The 17428-nt window shown below is 36.9% G+C and overlaps 1 protein-coding gene across 1 annotated transcript in view; it reads left to right on the top strand.

Annotated features, from left to right (window-relative positions):
- The window catches only part of LOC127709738 (B9 domain-containing protein 1-like), a 68617-nt gene that overhangs the window by 36877 nt on the left and 14312 nt on the right, over nucleotides 1–17428 (top strand). Inside the window, exon 5 of the mRNA XM_052215412.1 lies at nucleotides 7220–7350. Within this exon, the coding sequence (XP_052071372.1) occupies nucleotides 7220–7350 (131 nt within the window). The remainder of the gene's footprint in view (nucleotides 1–7219; nucleotides 7351–17428) is intronic.

Genomic DNA, 17428 nt, shown 5'->3' with positions numbered 1-17428 from the left:
GTTATGGCTGGATTACCTCACTTACACTGCTTTTAAATTATGTTTAAAGAAATGTTGTATTGTCTTGAGGTGATTAGCTGTCAATTAATTTTTAGAAGTTACTATTAAAAGTGCTGATTAAGGAATATTAATTTTAGCCATCATTATGTATGTCATTTTCTATTTTAAGACTTTTATGATGAATTTAAATGGGTAATTATGGTTGCAAACTCCATTGGAAATTTGAATTGAGATTATGACCATATCTTGAGGGAAAGGGGAAAGATTTTTTTTTTTGAAAAAGGGAGGGATGTGAAAAAAAAAAAAGAAATCACAAAAATTAATCTTGCATTGGTGTCCATTCTTTAAAAATCGCAATAAAAAATGCACACAATTATTTCTGAATTTACAGTATATAGTTTAAAAATTGTGTCTGATGACCCTGTCTGCCAACCAAGATGGCCGACATGGCTTAAAATAGAAAAGAGGGGTAAAATGCAAGTTTTGTCATTTATTTTGAAAACCGTTATAAATAGAGAAAATCTGACTGAAGCAAAAATGTTCAGAATGTTAAGCTTTACCAATTGTCCATATACATCAAAACTGTCAGACGACTTCTTATAGGAGTTATTGCCCTCAAATGACAAAGGAGTAGGGCCGATTTTGGCCTCAAAATTCAGGTTCATCTGATGAAAGATTTTGGACACTTTTTAAACACTTAAGTGTCTACTTCAGTCGATTCAATTAGTGTATGTGAAAGATTTGAGCTAATTTAGTCATTAAAGACGGTCAAATTTAAGCTTAAATATGAAAAATCTATCAAATATGCCATAATATGTCACTTTTCAGATGGTTTTTGCCAAAAATGAAAGTGGCCGCATCCGTGTTCATTCTCAACCTTTATATATGTTATGTATTATCCTCATATACAGCTTACATTTAAATATTAAGAATGAACACAAATGCGGCCACTTCCATTTCAGACGGAAACCGTCTAAAAAATAACAAAAAATGCTAAAATTTCGAAGATTTCAGTAATTTAGCATGACTTAATGATGCTAGTACCCGATACATGTGCATTGTATTGTAAAAAACAGCCCATATTTATTTAGCAGAAGTATTCTTCTTTCCAATAAATAGCTAAAAATTTACATTTTAACAATTTTGTAAAACTGCTATATTTTGGGGCCAAAAAAGGGTCTTACCGGGCCTACTCCTTTTACCATTTTTTTTCATTTTTTCCTATTATCTTGAAAATTATAATAGATAAAGAGAAACTTTAAATCGCAAAAATGATGTCTTAAGAACATTTGAAGGTCCCTACTATGTATTGGTTACCTAAACTACACAAAAAAACAGTAAAATATCGTTTCATCTCGGCCTCGTGTTAGTGTTCTACAACCAATATTTCAGTTCTTTTAACTAGTTCCTTAACTACGGTAACTAGTTCCTTAACTACTATCAAAGAACTTATCATTAACTTTTGTAATAAAATATATGAAAATAGTGGAATTAACTATTTTTGGAGTGTAAAAAATTCTTTGGATGTTTTAGATAAATTATGTGCTTTTGATGGTCCTTTTGGTTCTGTTGACAGTTTTGACTTTTCAACTCTTTACACAACACTTCCACAAAATCTTATCAAACGAAAGTTTTTCTATTTAATTAAATGGTCGTTTGGTAAATCTGAATGCAAATATATTTGCTGCAACTCATTTAAAGCCTAATGAGAAAGGTAAATATACTAGATATACTTACAGGAGGTGTGATGAGCTGATTGAAGCTGTTAATTTTCTCCTTGATAATATTTATGTACATTTCAGCAATAAAGTTTATCGACAGGTTGTAGGTATTCCTATGGGCACCAGTTGCGCCCCTTTAATAGTAGACTTGTTCTTGTACTGTTATGAATCACAGTTTATGACCAAACTCAGTAAAGACCCGTTTAAATTGCATTTAATTGATAAATTCAACAACACTTACCACTATCTGGATGATATATTTTCGTTAAATAATCAAGAATGTTCAAAATATACTACTGAAATTTTATCAAAGGAACTTACTTTATAATCAAATATAAACGGTAATAGCTTAATAGCTGTCCTTTCCTAGATTTAGATATTTCAGTTTTACACGGGAAACTCTACACTGAAATTTACGACAAAAGGGACCATTTTTCCTTCCCTATTGCTAATTTTTCTTTTTTGGACGGTTATGTTCCTTTGGCACCATCTTACCGTGTTTATATATCACAACTCGTTCGCTATGCCCGTGTCTGTTGTGACATTTTGGATTTCAATGAACGTAATCTATGCATTACTGGTAAATTATTAAGTCAGGGATTTCGTTACCACAAATTACTTAAAACCTTTACTAAATTCTTCCATAGATATAAAGATTTGGTTTGGAAGTTAGGTTGTACCTGTAGCAAACTTATTTCAAACGGGATAGCACATCCTCATTTTTACGGAGATGTTCTCTACCGAGCCAGGAAATTTAGAAACGATCCGGGTAAACTTATTGATCCTAATTCTAAAAGGTTACCAATTCAACGCTGTAATTAGATCTTTGAATGTTGTTTTTATTGGTATTAATATTGATTTTGTTATCAGTAAATTAAAATCAAACTATTGAAGAACAGCAATAAAAGCGCTGTTCCTTTGCTTATTGTGTGTTTTTTTTTGCTGTGCATGTACTGATTTTGTGTCATGGATGGATACCCCACATCCTTTGTTTTTCTATGAAATATTATTTTTATACGACCGCAAAAAATTTGCGTTTTTATATGACCGCAAAAAAATTGATTGTATAATGCTATCATGTCGTTGTCGTCCGAAGACACATTGGGTTTCTGGACAATAACTTTAGTTAAAGTGAATGGATCTCTATGAAATTTTACCAGAAGGTTCAATACGACAAAAGGAAGGTTGGGATTGATTTTGGGGGTTATGGTAATAACAGTTTAGGAATTATGGGCCAAAAAGGGGCCAATAACAAGCATTTTTGTTGTTTCTGGACAATAAATTGTGTGTAAGTGTATGGATCTATCTCAAATTGTACCATAAGGTTCCATATTACAAAGGGAAGGCTGGGATTGAGATTGGGGGTAATTGCCCCGAACGTTCATGAATGAGGGGCAAAAAAGGGACCAAAAACAAGCATTTTTATACGACCGCAAAAAAATCTTTGTGGTCTTATATTGGTATGACGTTGGCGTTGTCGTCGTCGTCCGGTGTCGTCGTCTTCGACCGAAGACACATTAGTTTTCGCACTCTAACTTTAGTTTAGGTGAATGGATCTCAATGAAAGTTTACCATAAGGTTCAATACCACAAAAGGAAGGTGGGGATTGATTTTGGGGGTTATGGTACCCACAGTTAAGGAATTAGGGGCCAAAAAGGGGCCAAAAATAAGTATTTTTGTAACTTCCAGACATAACTTGTGTGTAAGTGTATGGATCTCTCTGACATTATACCACAAGGTTCCATATCACAAAGGGAATGCTGGGATTGATTTTGGGGGTAATTGCCTCCAAATCTTAGGAATTAGAGGCTAAAAAGGGGCAAAAAACAAGCATTTTTTCTAGTTTCATGACAATAACTTGTGTGTAAGTGTATGGATCTCTCTGACATTGTATCACAAGGTTCCATATCACAAAGGGAATGCTGGGATTGATTTTGGGGGTAATTGCCTCCAAATTTTAGGAATTAGGGGCCAAAAAGGGGCAAAAAACAAGCATTTTTCTAGTTTCATGACAATAACTTGTGTGTAAGTGTATGGATCTTTATGAAATTGTACTACAAGGTTCCATATCACAAAGAGAAAGCTGGAATTGAGTTTGGGGGTAATTGCCCAAAAAGTTTAGGAATAAGGGGCCAAATAAAGGCAACAGTAGTATACCGCTGTTCAAAACTCATAAATCGATAGAGATAAAAACAAATCCGGGTTACAAACTAAAACTGAGGGAAACGCATCAAATATAAGAGGAGAACAAAAACACAACATTAAAATGTAACACACACAGAAACGAACTATAATATAACAATGGCCATTTTCCTGACTTGGTACAGGACATTTTAAGAAAAAAATGGTGGGTTGAACCTGGTTTTGTGGCATGCCAAACCTCCCGCTTTTATGGCAACGTCAAACACAACACCAAAACGACAACATCACATGACAGGACCACAATACAAATAAATGGGAGAACATATAGGACAAAGAACCACACGAATAATAGCTAGCAGAAGGTACTAGGCTTAAAATTCAATACGCCAGACGTGCGTCTCGTCCACACAAGACTAACCAGTGACGCTCAGATAAAAAAAGTTTGAAAGCCAAAACAAGTACAAAGCTGAAGAGCACCGAGGACCAAAACTTCCAAAAAGTTGTCTAACACGGCCAGGATTTTCTGCCTGGGACAAGAACATCCTTATTATTTAGAATAATTTATAATTTTGCAAACAGTAAATATTATAAAATGACTATATAATAGATATACATGATAAAACCAAAGTGGGGACTAACTACAGAATAAAAACGGATACATTACATAAAACAACTTAATCCAACATATAAAAATACACAGCTGAGTTAGCTAAAGCCTCAACGCACAAAGTGACGTCACATTTGAAATTCTAAAAAAACACACAAAGTGACGTCACATAGGAATTTGTAAAAATATTTCCCAAAAATAAGAAAGGATTAGGATTGATTCAAGATAGATTTGTAATACTGCCATTACATTTATTAATAACAATGAAAATTACAATACTTATCAATATCAAATTGTGGTAGTAATTGGATAATTAATTGTATTATCTAGCTATGTCGGTGTTTCTTCTGAATCAAACTGTAAACCAAATATATCGTATAAATTTCGTTGAACCAAACTAAAATCTAATTAATGAAGGGGGTGATTAATTATCTATACCATAACACACGAATATAACAGAAAATAGGTTAAGACATTTGACAAAATCCGACGAGAACAACAAATATAACATCCAAATTAAATACATGAATTTGGGATAGAAAGGTACCGTGACACGTCTTATAGCAATGCGGTTTCACACTCAGCAAAACAGTCACAATCGGGAATAAGTCACGTTTGGTAATTAAAAGATCAGACGACGTAATGACAAACCACTATCTAACACGTGGTAAAAATGTCCTTAGTTAGTTTTGACAAAGACACATCGTATGGATCAACCAATTGGTGATGGTGTCCGTAAAATTTATGGAGTGTCATTTTTAATCTGTCCTCCTCATAACTTTGTTGGAGCAGTTTCTTCGTAAGGAGAACACTCCTGTATATGAAGTCCGTATAGTGTGAACAAGCATGAGAATAACGTATCAATTGAGATATGTAAACACCATACGAAGGGGCAGAGGGTAGGTTACTGCTGAGAAATGGGAAATTGATAATTGGGAAGTTGAAATCGTCCCGTTTATCATAGATTTTCGTGTGAAGTCGTCCATCTGTGTCAATATTGAGGAAAAGATCATTTTGGGGTAAATTCCCTCAAAATTTTAGTAATTAGGGGCCATAAAAGGGCAAAAAAACAAGGATTTTTCTAGTTTCAGGACAATAACTTGTGTGTAAGTGTATGGATCTCTCTGAAATTGTACTGCAAGGTACCATACCACAAAGGGAAAGCTGGGATTGAGTTTGGGGGTGATGAATCATAAGGGGGTTCGACGGTCGTATCAAGCTGCGCCCCAGCGGAGCATTTTATTCTAGTTTCCAGACAATAACTTGTGTTTAAGTTTATGCAACTCTCTGAAATTGTACATTTTTCCTGAAAAGAAAATAATCTTCAAATTTTCCAAAAAAATTGGGGGTGGGGGGGGGGATTTTTTTTTCAATTTTTTTGGGGGGTTTCATACCTTTTTTGTTCAAGATTTTTCAAAATTTCAAATTTTTTCAAAAAAATTTTTGTGGGGATTTTTTTTTCATATTTTTTTTAGGGTTTTTTTCCAAAAAAAATTCCATTTTTACATTGATTATTTCTGATTTATATATAAAAACAACAAATACTGATATGGAAGGAGATACACACCAAACAGGGTGTGTAAATTATTATATATCATAACAGGGCCCTCAGTCATAAAACTTTACTCAGTACTCGGAGTACAAAATTTGTGCTCGAAACATCAAATCCAATATTTTGATTGGTTGATTCTTGAGTCTGAGTACGATAATCGTGCTCAAAAGTTTTATGACCTCAAGGCCAGATTAACTTAGTATTGTGCAACAGCACAGTATTGCGCAATAGCAAGAAATCTTCAATTGAAAATAAATACAAATCTTCAATGGGATTAAATTAAGTCTTTAATTTTTGGGGGTTCTAACCTTGTATTACTATTTTGGATATTGGGCCCCATTTTTAAATTGGTCTACATTGAGGTCAAAAGGGTCCAAAATTAAACTTTGTTTATAATTGTAAAAAGATCTACCCATTAATAATAGAATTAATTCTACAAGAGAAAAATATGATCCTCTGTTTTTATGCCAGGCGTTTAAAGGAAATTGTATATTTTACAATATCCTAAAATGCATAGCCAAATGAACAGTTTGGAAATTTCGAAATCTAATAAAGTTTGAAAACATCACTTGCAATAATAATAGAATTATTAGACAATTTTATTGTGTACTAAAATAAAATATTGTTTTACGTTTAAATTATTTACAAATAAAGAACCAGATATCAATAATGATGTGGTTCACTTTTTAGATCAGATATGTATTAACTGGGTGTATACTTTTAGTTAATGTATCAATATATTCAATTATGTCTACCAACTTGGTTACATTTACATTGTTTATCAAAACTAGAGCATTGTACATCAACTGATCAATAACTTACCTTGTTGTGGACAGGTATCACTGTTTATAGATCTGGTGTAATCAAATTAATGTATTATGTGTGATACTCTTTCTTCATGAGGCGTTGGATTTAACGTCCCCATTATGACTGGACTTGGCTGTGAATTTAAACATCCCCCACAACCAAAGGATGCCCCTTTGGCAAGGGTTTTACTGCTGGTCGACAGGAGGTCAAGAGTGATTATGTTTCTATTATCCAGTTACCCTTGGAGTGAGAAATTTTAAATAAACTAAACAGTGACCAAGAAAGATGTGCTTACAACATCAAATCCCTTAATATTTTGATATACATATAACAAAAAATGTAATATCATCATTGGAAAAAAATTTCTTAAACTTTCCTTTGCTATTACAGTCACAAACTGAGGTTGCCAATGTTTGTACCAGAATCAACATCAATGTTACAAAAGTTTAGAGCTTGGACATTTGGAACACGACCAGAATATGTAGATGTCAAAGTTTTAGGCCAAGGTGAAGGGAGAGAAGGTATGATATTTATTATTATTGATAAGCATTCTCTAAACATATCTAATTTCCTCACAGATAAATGTGCATTCCTTTTTCTTATTATATTTAGAGCCAAATTATTTTTAGTGAAAATTATTTTTTTGTTTCAGGGACATTAGTATAAAGGGATTTTATAGACAGATAATAGATATTCTTTGAACAATTTACATTTCAAAACCCTTGATACAAATCAATTTTTTAATCAATACAAACTTGCAGGTATCATCTCTGATATTGCCCATTACAGATTTTTCAGACTGGTTGGCATTGGAAAAAATGAAACAGAGAAATGATCCTTTCTAAAACTTTTCTTTGCATATAGGAATAACACAATAGGAAAAGGGGTGTTTTAGTAAAAAAGAAAATATACTTATAAGTAATAACATGGATCAACAAGAGCAATTAATGTATGTACCAGCTAGACAACTTACTGAAATGACAGGTTGAAAATTGCATTTCAAGTGAGATTTGGGAATTCTTATTTAAGTATATACCAATTTTCTAAAAAATTCATAAAATGATACAATAAGAAACCCAATAAAACATGGAGACTGACAAGATAATTTGACCAAAAGCTTTTTTATGCTTTTTTAGGCATTAAGTTTTACCCTTGTCGTCCGTCCGTCCGTCCGTCCGTCCGTCCGTCCGTACGTATGTCCCAAAGTTGGTTTCCGTTCTCTAACTTTAGTTTGCCTCAACCAAATGTTATGAAACTTATACACAATGCTTATTACCACAAAACACAGATCAAGTTTGAATTTTGGTGGTGTCACTTTAACCATTCTAGAATTATGCCCTTTACAAATGGAAAAATTGCTGAATTTTTCGTTTCCTTTCTCTAACTTAAGTTTGCCTCAACCAAATGTTATGAAACTTATACACAATGCTTATTACCACAAAATACAGATCAAGTTTGATTTTTGGTGGTGTCACTTTTACTGTTATAGAGTTATGCCCCTTTATAACATTATATGATATGCAAGTTAGGGCATCATCTGTGTCCCAGTGACACATTCCCCATTTATTTTACTATAAACTAGCCATAATTTACATGTTCATTGATTCCAGTCTAAAATAATGCAAACATTGAAAATTTAGGTAAAGTCTTAACAATGCATGCAAATGCTATATTGTAGAAGTTTGAGAGCTGTAACTTGACGCCAACATAATTTTTCATTAAAAAAAGTTGATGTAACATGATTACTAACAACAAATGTGATCAATTTTCATTGTGAATGGTATTCTAAATTAGAATTTCAGTAATTTTCAGTAATAGGAATAACACCACTTACTCATAGCCCCATTGCTTTCTATGTTAAATTCTGCAATTTCAAGCATTCATAGCTATGTTGTCTTAAGTTCAAATAAAGAGATAGTCATTTCACGTCAAAACTATACCTTTTCCTGAATTGGGCTGAAAAAATCAACATGCCTTTAATTGCATATTTGAGCACACTGGTTCCCGGAAAATGGGTAGTACATAAACAGGTACTTCTGATCTGAGCAACAGGGCAAATATGCCCTTGTATCTTAATTTCATAATTGTTTTTATGCCCCCGCCGTAGCGGAGGGGGCATTAAGTTTTACCCTTGTCCGTCTGTACGTCCGTACTTCCCAAAGTTGGTTTTCGTTCTCTAACTTTAGTTTGCCTTAACCAAATGTTATGAAACTTATACACAATGCTTATTATCACAAAACACAGATCAAGTTTGAATTTTGGTGGCATCACTATAACCGTTCTAGAGTTATGCCCCTTTACAAATGGAAAAATTGCTGAATTTTTCGTTTCCGCTCTCTAACTTTAGTTAGCCTCAACCAAATGTTATGAAACCTATACACATTGCTTATTACCACAAAATACCGATCAAGTTTGAATTTTGGTGGCGTCACTATAACCGATCTAGAGTTATGCCCATTTACAAATAAAAAAATTGCTGAATTTTTCGTTTCCGTTCTCTAACTTTAGATTGCCTCAACCAAATGTTATGAAACTAATGCACAATGCTTATTACCAGAAAACACAGATCAAGTTTGAATTTTGGTGGTTTCACTTTAACCGTTCTAGAGTTATGCCCCTTTACAAATGGAAAAATTGCTGAATTTTCTGTTTCCGTTCTCTTACTTAAGTTTGCCTCAACTAAATGTTATGAAACTTATACACAGTACTTATTACCACGAAACTCAGATCAAGTTCAAATTTGGGTAGTGTCACTTTTACTGTTCTTCAGTTATGTCCCTTTATAACTATGTAAGTGGGGCATCATCTGTGTCTCATGGACACATTCCCCATTTATTTTACTTTTCAAAGGAAACTTTTACAGTGATCCCAAGTCCCGAAGCTTTTTTTTGATAGCAAAACTACCCATATATTTTACTTATTGACAAAGTTACAGCTATGCGTAGGAACTATTTTGTTTAAAATATTTGCTACTTTCTTCTATGTCTTTCTGACCGGGCTGAATAGTGGTTCTATACCTATAGCAGTCTATGTGACTACATCAATTTAGGCCACAAATCAGTGAAATCTAAAAGACAGCATATATAATTCCTCTTGCCAAGTTATAACAGGTGACAAGAACATTGTCAACTACACTTCTCTACTAGGTTTGTTAGTCAAAGATCCAAAATACTGCCTACATCTCAAAAAGTAGTAATACTACTTAAAGTTACAGATTGGGTCGAGGATTATACCAGGCAATGGATAAAACATAAAAAGAAGATGCAGATACTCCTTCAGAAAAGGTTATGACTGTGAGGTTACTGATACAAATTGTAATGAAAAAAATTAATTGGTCTATGAACACTCTTCAAATACCTCAATTTTGCTTAACACCTATCCTCAGTATTGACAAATATGTTGTTTTTCCTGCAGACAATGCAAGAAACCATATCCCTTTCCAAACAGGCCTTTGGTAATTCAAAATGTAATTGTCATAACCTGTATTTAATTATGAATTTAAAAGTCACTTAAAGTTATATGTAATTTAGCATATTTTTAATTACATACAATTGAAAGTAATGTAATTAGGAATTACTTTTCAATTACTTTCAAATACATTGGTCAGGAGTATTTGCTGGGAAATTCAAAACATTTCTTGTTTCTCTAATGCACTCATGCATGTAAATAGTGTTTTTTTTTATTTTTCATTTCATTCAGTACAGACTTGGTACCTTTACAAAAGCTGATGCGTTGGGATTAATAAAATAAAAAAACTAAGTTTTAAGAAAAGAATGAAATACAATAAATCATATGAAAGTCAAACACAAATAATAGATGCCTTTGTACTATATATTTTCTAACCGATGTTAAAGTGTAATATTGAAATATAAATTTTCAAAACTTAAGACAATGCTTGTACAATTTTTTCAATATTTAACAGTACATGTAAAAAGTTTCATACAATCTAGGTGACATTTCTGTCTCAATATGATATACAGTTAACTCTAGATGTCTCTTGCTCGGTTGTCTCGAAATTCCCACGGTCCCCAACTTTGTTCCATATAAATAAAATTTTTTCAACTCCTGATGAGTCTAAATTTGGATATTGGACCATAATAGGTAAAAGTCCAATTTCAAATTTTTCAGTTCTTTGACCACACTCATTTCTCATAGAAACCTATGCTGTGTTAAGTATCTAACCACAATCCAAATTCAGAGCTGTATCGAGCTTTGAATGTAGTGTCCATACTTGCCCCAACTGTTCAGAGTTCAACCATTTGAGGTCATATCAAGCTGTGCCCAGCGGAGCATTTTTATTGACATATACCCCGAATTTGACTACAGCGGTCATCTCAATACCAGTCTATGACAAACGAGATTTCAATTTTAAAATTAAAAGTTAGCTCACCTAAGCAGCAATTTACCAACTTCATCCGTGTATGGAGTATACATTTCTCAACTCATAAGATATTAACCGTGAAGGTTAACAAAAGCATTAAAATTACATTTTTTATCTCGAACAAATACACATATATGTCTAATTATAACCTCTGGGATTTAAATGGATTAATGTGACGTTCTTCTCATGGAAAGACTATTGTCCCCTGAAAGGACCTGACCTGGACTAAATGTATATATAGGTGTAAGGCTCTACACTATTATATTACCTCTCTATTTGGTGTGGTAATTCTGTGTCTTTGTTATCGTCTGTCTGACTTTGATGACAATTGACAAAGAGGGCACTGCAGGCGTGCGTAGACTCTGTCCTTAGCTTCATCTGTCAAGAGGCCCACTGGTGTTGGTTATATGCTCCTAGCTTGGAGGACCCTCTGATTTAGGGTAAAGATACAACACCCCACTCCATCTTGAAAAGTAGGAACTGTAGTTCCGACAAAGGCATGACAACTGAAGATGCCCCTTTTTGGACTCTTAAGTCAAATCCCTTAATCATTTTTCACATAACCGTCAAATGGGTTATCTAACCCAGCAAATATAATTTTATTAACATTTTCCCCAAAAAAATGGCATATAGATCACAATAAACGACTCAGCCCTGGACGACTATCAAAAACATAGCAAAGTTGGAATCACCAGTCTTACATAAAACTTTTAACATTAACCTGAGCTACAACTCCGCACCGACCATAGGTGCAAGCAAACCCTTGAGACCTAGTCCTAGAAACATCTCACCACGAGATGATAGCTCACTGTTCTTGCTAAGAACTGAATCCAAAAACTTAGAATATATAAATTGTCCAACCTCGAATCGTCCTAATTATTGATTGCATATAATAAATTATCACAAACAAATAAAAAATACTTCCAATTATCAATATATACAGATGTAACTATACCTGCCAGTTCATTGATCTCCCCTTGAATTTCTAATAAAACTACACTACTACTATTATTACTCAGAAAAAACCCATGTTTAACATAGAAGGACCAGTTCCAGCTTGGAACATAAAGGAAAATCACGACCGTAAAACCAGGAAACACCAATACTGTTCTTCAATATGGTGAGAATACTAAATGTCAAATCCTATGCTACTACTAGTATATCTACAGTTTTTACTCCGGCCTGGTTACCAAATCATCAAGGAAACAGCTTCCAGCCAAGAAGCGGAGGCTTAATCATATGAGTCCTCTGCAACATAAAACCAAAGTTTTGGTGCCACTCAGATCACCTGCATCGTTCACATAACTACTAACTGGAGCTCTGCTACCGCTGGTAGCAGCTCCAGCCTCACACTACAGGTAACCTCTGCCCCAAGGTAGGTGAGTACAACCTCAGCATCGTCCAGATCAAACAGATCCTGGGCCTTCTCGATGGCGCTCTGGACCGTTGTTACCGTCACCACCTTCCTGTTGTTTTTGTACACAAGGACCACTAGAGATTCTTTGGTGGTGGGTGCTGCCACTGCCACTGGCTCCTCAACTGGTTGAGTTATCTGCCCGGTTGACTTGGGCTTCTTCATGGGTACAGAAGGCTGGACCACTGGTATGGTTGGCTGAACCACTAGTACGTTGGGCTAGACCACTAGTAGTACAGTAGCTCTGGACTGAGCCACGACGGGCTCTACCACACTTGATTCACTTATTAACCGCCAGTTCATGAGGCACACCCTGTCGTACGATGGACAGTTGTTCCCTTTGTATTCCTCGGTCGCAATAGAGACCCTGTTTGCTTGGTTAAGGTGCCCGATGAGGGAAAGGATCACTCTCCAGTAAAGCTACGGGACTGTTCACTGGATGGAGTGAATACACACTGTGCTATTGCCATTTCATTGCCGAACTACGGCTCTGAACGGGGGCATGTCGGGTCCCTGGATCCTGCATCCCCTGGGAATTCCTGCGCGCTGCTGGAGCCACTTGACGAATTCCGATGCGGTTATATCCTCTTTCCCAGTCAACCACCTGGCCAGAAGGATCCCCATATGGCCCCTGAAATACTTGAAGTTCCGGTCCTGCATTGTCTCCCTGGAAAAATTGCTTATGAACATTCCTGACAGGTGGTCAGCCAGGGCATGTTCCCGCAAATGCCTCATGATGACAGGAAATTCTGGGACAGGGCAGGCAACGTCGCAATCACTGACCCGCCAAGTCCTGTCCTTGAACCCACAGTAGGTTCGGTCCAGACCAGTTCTTCCTTGCCTCTCCATGCCTCTGGAATGACCTTCTTGAAGGCCATAGAATCTTCCTCAGCTGGCTTCTCTGATGTAGAGCTGGTTACTACTGGAGATGACTGCTCCTTTGCCTTTACCACAGGCGCCTCCACTGCTGTATCTGCTCTGACAGATGGTTCCTTTGCAGCAGTGTCCTGCACCACCTTGGCAGGCTCCTGCTGCTCCACCCTGGGAGGTTCCTGTCTGACCACCATGGCAGGCTCCTGTGTGACCACCACTCTTCTCCTGTTCCCATCCAACAGGGATAGATCAAAGGGCTGAATGCCCACTCCCGGCTGGGAGTTACCACTAGGCCTCCAAGGCCGTGTCCCCTCATCACTACTGGCCTCCGAACATGACTTGAAAGATTCTGCTGAATCTTACATTCTAAAAAAAAATAAGAATAAAATAATTAGCAAACCTGTTTAACTACTTGCTTTCTCCCCTCCTTTGTCAGATATAAGGATCTATTTCATTAGCCACTTGTACCGACATGCCCAAACAAGTCAGGTGAAGCCATTCCCTGCAGTTATAGTCTCGGCTGTGTCTGGGCCACGACACACACAGTACTGTGGACTTTTAGTTTTGGTCTGACGTTTTGCTAAGACGTCCTCACCCTTTTTGAATTGGTCCCTGCTTGTCTGTAATCAAGCAGGAATTTTTCTGTGTTTTACCTTGTAAACATAACCAGTAACCTTACCAATAATGATACCTGGCACCTTCCATGGCGATCCCAATTTCTTGCATTTACCCTTGATCTGGGCTGTGTCAAGGACACTGTCACATATACAAGGTCTCCCGGCTGGTATGACTTCTCCAATACTCAGAGACCATAGTCCCTCTTCATTTTGTCCTGGGTGGTATTTAGTTTGTCACGTGCTATGGTGTGTGCACTATTGATTGCTTTTTCTAGCTCTATGATGTAACTGTCAGCCCCTTCATACTTCTTTCCACTCTGACTGCCAAACAAAAGATCAGCTGGCTGATTTGTCTCTCTGCCTAACACAAGTTTGTTCGGTGTGTACCTTTTACTCCTGTTCACACTTGACCTCTTGGCTCCCCCAGCTGAGCAAATTGCTGATCCCATTTGTCTTGTTGGGAGTCAACAAAACATCTCATTGCATCCATGAGACTGCGATTCTGTCTCTCCACCTGTCCATTTGACTGAAGACGATGTGGTGTTGTCCGAGCCTTGTGAATTTGCAGCAAATCACACACTGCTTTAAAGAGTGCGCTCTCAAAATCACGTCTCAGATCTGAGAATAACTGGAACGGGTAACCGAATCTGGTGAAAAACTCATTTATAGCTGCCTGGGCTGTCACTTCAGCTGTTTGTGACGGAAGTGGGATGCATTCTGTCCATTTAGTGAATTGATCTGTCATCATCAGGATATTCACGTTGTTCTGTTTGGTCTTTGGCAAAGGGCCCATATATCCAGCATGGTACTTGGTCAGAGGACATTTCCCATATCTGCTTGCTTTCTTGTTCTTGTTGCAGGTATCACAACTGAGTACAAAGGAGTTGATGTTCTTGGTCATATTATACCAGTGATATTTGTCCTTGATTTTGGACATTCTCCTTGTTGCACCCTGATATCCTGCACTTGGCAGTTATGGCTAAGCTCCATTACTGTCTCTCGTAAAGTAGCAGGTACTACCAGCATGGTATTTGTTCCTTCCTTCTTGGGTTGACTCTTTAAAACACCATTATCGTCCATGAAGAACATTTGTTTATTAATCCAGTGACTCTTGGCTGCTGGTGATGCCAAAAACTAGCCATTGTTCAGATGTTCTCTGCTATCTTTGACCCATGACAGTATATACTTCAGGTCTACATCATTATCCTTTTGTGTTTTAATTTCTTCTTCATTAAAACCAGAGATGGTTATTCCCTCTTCTTGTGCGATTGCTGCCACATATCAATTATTTGGACTGTCAACTACAATTCTTGCTAATGAAGGACTAAAAAACAAATCCATCCCTGCACTGAACGGTGTTAAATCGTACTCTGGGGTAGACTGATCCCTTTGTGACTGTTTTTCAGCTTGTTCCATTGTGTCCGGGCCACTGGTGTTATAGCAAGCGTCAATAACTGGGGGCACAACTGGTAATTCAGGTTGTGAGACTGACTGTTCCAAGGTTGAATCTTTTTCTGGAATTTCAAAAAAGGGCATCATTGCTGTCGCTACCCTTTTAATTATTTTAGGCTTCTGTTTCCTTTTTCTAGCCAGTGGGACTGTCTCGTCTACCTCACACAAAAACTGTGCCCAACTTTGATGAGCTCGCTGGCAGTATTCACAACCCTTGCAATGTTAACTTGCTAGTACGGTGTTCTAGGTATAATGTGGACATTCTTTAAACCTTTCTGGAAGACTGGACAAGACCTCTGCATCAATGTGTTGTTTTCCTGGCCTGTACTTTATAACCAGGTCATATTGGCTGAGCTCCTCCAACCATCTTGCCAACTGTTCCTGTGCTTCTTTGAAATTGACAAGCTATGTCGAGCTACTGTGATCTGCCCTTATAGTGAACTGTCTTCCCAGAAGTTAGTGTCTGAACTGTCTAATAAATCTGATGCCCGCCAACAACTCCTTTCTAGTTGTGCAATAACGTTTTTGTTCTGCTGTTAATACAAAACTGCCATACGCTATGGTGCGTTCTTCTCCATTTTGCACCTGGATGAGTTCAGCACCTTTTGCATTTTGGGAAGTTTCAGTATCTAGGATGAAATAATACTAGTTGTTTGGTAATGTCAATACCGGTGCAGCTAACAACATGTCTATTAATGCCTTGAACGCAAGTTGACGTTCATGATTCCATAAAAACTTTTCCTGTTACTTCATATACTGATTCTGGCACAGTTCTTGATGAATGAACGGTGGTACTTCATAAATCCTAGAAATTGTTCAACCTCCTTTGTGCATGTAGGCACCACCCAAACACTAACTGGTTGCAAATGTTGCTGACCTATTTGGAGGCCCTGGTTACTTACACTCCTCCCTAAAATTTCCACAGCTGTCCTAAACAAAGCACATTTTTTAGGCTTTAATCTGAGTCTATACTCTCTAAATCTTGTAAATACATTCTCTAGATTTGTGAGGTTTTCATCGAAAGTTGGGTCCTAAAACCAATATGTCGTCTTGGAAGGCCAGAACAGTTTTCCACGTTAGTCCCATGAGGACAAGGTTCATCACTCTTGCAATAAGTCCCTGGTGCGTTGCACAGTCAAAAAGTCATCTTAAAACACTCGAATGATTCATACTTTGTCACAAAAGATGTCTTTTTACGGTCCTCTGGTTTGATCTTGATTTGCCAATACGCGTTATTAGCATCCAGTCTGGAGTACCAGATGTTACCAGCCGAAGTATCAATACATTCGTACGTGACGTACTGAATTTAGCCTCCTGAAAACTATGCACCAGCGCACTCCGCCAACCTTCTTCTTGATAAGGACTGGCGCTAAAGCCCACTCAGAAGTTGAAGGTTGTATGACTCCAGCATCCAACATTTTCTTGAGGTACACTTCCTCCTCCTGCACAAAACAAGCTGGAGTCCTTTGCAATCGTGGCTGGATAGGTCGGGCATCACCTGTATCGACTTCATGTTCTAAACTACTGAAATTACCAAGGTCAAACTCTGTCCTTGCAAAGACATCACTGTAGTGGTAAAGCAATGTTCTCAATTTTGCTTTCTGGTCTTTGGTCAAATCCTGACTTGAGTTTGTATAAAATTCTTTGACTCCTGCTTGGATGGTCTACCACTTGAACTGGTTACCTACTGATTGGCTGAGCAAGTGCCATCACTTGGCTCCTCAGGCTTATCCATAGATTGTACGACGGTCACTGTATGTGCCTCTGCTATTTCAAATCCACTCTGGAGGCGGACAGGGTTGTCCGTTACGTTCATGAAACAACTGGACTTTGTCTCTTAGCACAAACTGATCTGGGTATCA

The sequence above is a fragment of the Mytilus californianus genome, unplaced genomic scaffold (assembly GCF_021869535.1).
Source record: "Mytilus californianus isolate M0D057914Y unplaced genomic scaffold, xbMytCali1.0.p SCAF_7, whole genome shotgun sequence".
Taxonomy (NCBI): domain Eukaryota; kingdom Metazoa; phylum Mollusca; class Bivalvia; order Mytilida; family Mytilidae; genus Mytilus; species Mytilus californianus.
This window is presented reverse-complemented; position numbering and strand designations above follow the sequence as displayed.